General features: G+C 39.9%; 1 protein-coding gene across 1 annotated transcript; it reads right to left on the reverse strand.

The window, feature by feature from the left end:
• Positions 1–245: 245 nt before the first annotated feature.
• Positions 246–2,019, reverse strand: LOC141629322 (UPF0481 protein At3g47200-like). The gene is made up of 2 exons (XM_074442343.1): positions 1,904–2,019; positions 246–1,804 (listed from the first exon to the last, which is right to left on the reverse strand). The coding sequence occupies exons 1-2, from the start codon at positions 1,904–1,906 to the stop codon at positions 413–415; spliced, it is 1,395 nt and encodes a 464-aa protein (XP_074298444.1). The 5' UTR covers positions 1,907–2,019; the 3' UTR covers positions 246–412.
• Between the last annotated feature and the right edge of the window lie 1,514 nt (positions 2,020–3,533).

A 3,533-nucleotide genomic window follows, 5' to 3' on the forward strand; every position in this document is an offset into this window, starting at 1 on the left:
GATACATCTTAGAAAATGAAAAAATTAAGGGATACACGAGAAAATATCCCAAAAGAATATAATAGGACATAAAATCGGTCAGGAGAATCCGCTCACTTATGACAAGCGTATCTTAAAATTCGTTAGAGCAACTAAAATGCGGAGTTAACATTTTGTAGCATGACTTGTCACGCCAAACATTTTAAGATACTCCGTCATATATTGCTTTCTAGCTACATAGTTTCACCATTACTTCAATCATTCAATAAAAAGCAAGCTAATTAATTTCAACTTTTCGAGATGCTTGCTTGGCGGAGCAGGTATTGCTTACAATCGAATTATTTTTTCCGTGTTCCAATTGTAAATTACTTTTTAAACAATCTACAATGAAATACATAGCCTTAATCTTTAGTTGTTTCCTGTAGAAATAAGATCACCTTCTGGGTATGCCTTGATAATAGTATAGCGTTGTGTAAACCGTCTGTATCAAGGTGCAAAAGACGAGCAACATAGCCGTTAACATTGAAATAACAGCCCAAGGACTCCTGAAATATTGGTACTGCAATTGACTTTTGTACAAATTCCACATTGTGTTGTAAGAAGAATCCACCAAGTCGTACAATTCCTGGTAGTAGAAGTAGTCCGGTTGATCAAATTGCCTCCCGATTCTATTAAACATTACTATAATCTCTTCATCGCTTCCTAAATCGTTGATTAAAATCCCTCTCCTTTCTAACAATTGAACGTCTTCGGGGCCTGTGATTAGCCGGCTCATGAGTTCCAAGTAGGATGCCATGTATGGCTTCCGATCTGGACAACATCGCTCAAATGCGATGAAATTACGGAAATATGAATCACTCCATTTCGAGATGTGCAATGTCGGAATTTCAAAAACTCCCATTGAAAATCTGATGTCGAGTAAGCTTGATGCATGAGTTTGGTTCTTGAATTTGACACCCACTTGAGCAAGTGAGGTAGCATTCAAGAGGAAGGTTCTTCTTGCAGACGTCGGTCTTCTAGGTGGGTCCAACATCTCTCTTTCTGCCGTAGGGCGGTAGAGATTGAGGAGTAGGTTGAGAAGATGGGATCGATGAAGCCCACGTTCGATTACTGGTACAGGTGGTTTGTCCAAGTAAGACGAGTGAAAGAACTCTATAACCATTGGGACCAAGAAGTCGTGAGGAAGGCTAGTGTCACGACCCGTGACCATCTCGAATAATTTCTGGAGGACCATATACGGAATCTGGTTTTCCAGGAGGACCAGATCCCTACGAACGGCAGCCCTTATCCAGCTGAACATCAAGATAGGATCTTCGTTCAAATCAAGATCTTCCACGGGTTTGAAAAGACCGTTTTCTTGGGTTATATTTGACTCAAACAGAGAAAAGTAGCGGATCAATAACTCGAGAATGAAGCAACCATCCAAAATCAAAACCTCCAACAACGATGGGCTATCAAGCCCTTCGGCAGCACCTCCAAAGTAACGCCTCGCCTCATCCTCAAGATCGGAAATGGCATCAACACAAGACTCAAGCAGAGCATTCTTGGTTTCATCGATGGCGGCAGATACAACATTAGTGGAAGAACTGAGGTGGGTCCTACTGAGAAGAGAATTCATGTAAACCCATTTCTGGGGTTGCATATGGATGACCCTCGGATTGCCATAATGAGCAATTCCAATGGACACAATGCAGGGATGGAAAGGATGGTCGGAATCCAAATCACTGAGTTTAACGGAGAGACTGTAAAGGCTCCATTTCGACGTCGTATTCGATGTCTCACTTAGTTTTGCCTTGAGGACCTGCAACAAATCTACTGAAATACTCTGCAATGTTACAAATAAAATCAAAATAAGTGAAGTTTAATAGCACAAGAATTGGAAAAAAACAGTATGAGTTACAAGATCATTGGAAGTATTGTTTACCATTTTGTATGAGGTTTTGCCTTCTTGCTCTTCGATTTACAGTATGAAAAAACTTGGGAGTTATTTAATCGGTCTGGGTTGACTGGTCTGCCTGCTATTGGGAAATGATTAGAAATAGAAGCTCGTCTTAATTACCTTTTTCAAGTTTTGTTCATTTCACTTTAATCTTTGGAATTTTACCTTTTCTTTTTCTTCTTTGAGGGAAGAATCTCTACCCTCTCTCCACGTAAGAGAAGCTTTACATTAGCTCGTAGAGAAGCCTTACATTATCTCGTAAGAGAATCTCTACATTCTCTCCACTAGAGGTGATAAACGGGTCAATCGGATCAGTTTTGGTTCGGGTTAGCGGGCACTCGATCGAGTAGCACTGTTACAGGAACTTTTCACTAATTAAAATTGTTTAATGGTTATATAATTACATGTTTGGTGTTTAACATGGCTACTGATGATTAGTAACATGTTTGAACTGTTAATTTCATATGTTGGAAGTCGTGTTTGGATTTTAGATGCGTATTTGTAACGAATAGTGAAGTAGTAATTGTTTCTTATTGCATTCATTTTACATCTGTAATGTCTACTAATTATATTTCACCGGAGATGTGTCCTTCCATATACAAACACAAATTATATATACATGCATTCTTGACGGTGGCTAGTTATTCGAATATGGTTGCATACGTTGTTATGGTTTAATGGTTGTCTAATTAATGAGTAATGTCAATAATGAACGATATGGGTTAGATATATGTGTCAAGACGTAAGTAGTACATAACACGTGTAGTGATTTGGTGGTGAACTTCGGGGACGAAGTTCTTTTTAGAGGGGAAGAGTAATGTCGCGAAATAAAAAGGCCGATATTGCAATTATTTTGTTGTTTGTTTATGAGGTTTTCTATTACTTTGGCTACATTTCTTGTATGAAGTTGTAATTGTTTGCATTGGTTCGTTGAGTAATTCGTGTGTCGAAGTAAAAGTTGATAGTATGTTTTAAAAGACGGTCCTAAAGAGATAGTTATGATGTCATGTGTTGGAATAGAATCGCGTTGTTGAGTAACATGGTGGTATAGTCATGCTGCGTGTTGATATGTGACATGTTTCGTGTTGATGGTTGTTGCTAATGAAAGTGTAATCTCGTAATGTGTTGGGTAATCGTTGGTTGTGCCGGTTCGTGTTGTGAGGTTGGTATTTCAAGTGGTAGCTTGTAGACGTCGATCTATATGAAGCGTTAGACAGTTGATGATGATGACATGGGGGATGGTATTTCCGGGGAGTAGTAACCTATGTCGAAAGAGTAGTGATGTCGTTTTGTCCCGTGTCTTGTGCTTTGAGATAGGTGGGTTGAACTTCGGGGACGAAGTTCTTTTTAAGAGGGGAAGACTGTAATACCCGCCCTTTTAGAGACCCGTTGACTGACCTTGGGAGCGGTAATAGTCCTTAGAAGTGCGTACCAAACTTATCTTGTGCCTTGAGTTAGGGGTGGTACTCGATAGAGTAGAGGCTACTCGATCGAGTAGCTTAGATACTCGATCGAGTAGGGGCCACTCGATCGAGTAGGTGGGCCACTCGATCGAGTAACGGGTTTTCAGCGAGGGTTTATAATCGTGTTTTGTTAAATCCGCAAATCATTTCCG

This window comes from Silene latifolia, chromosome 2 (assembly GCF_048544455.1).
Source record: "Silene latifolia isolate original U9 population chromosome 2, ASM4854445v1, whole genome shotgun sequence".
Classification (NCBI taxonomy): Eukaryota; Viridiplantae; Streptophyta; class Magnoliopsida; order Caryophyllales; family Caryophyllaceae; genus Silene; species Silene latifolia.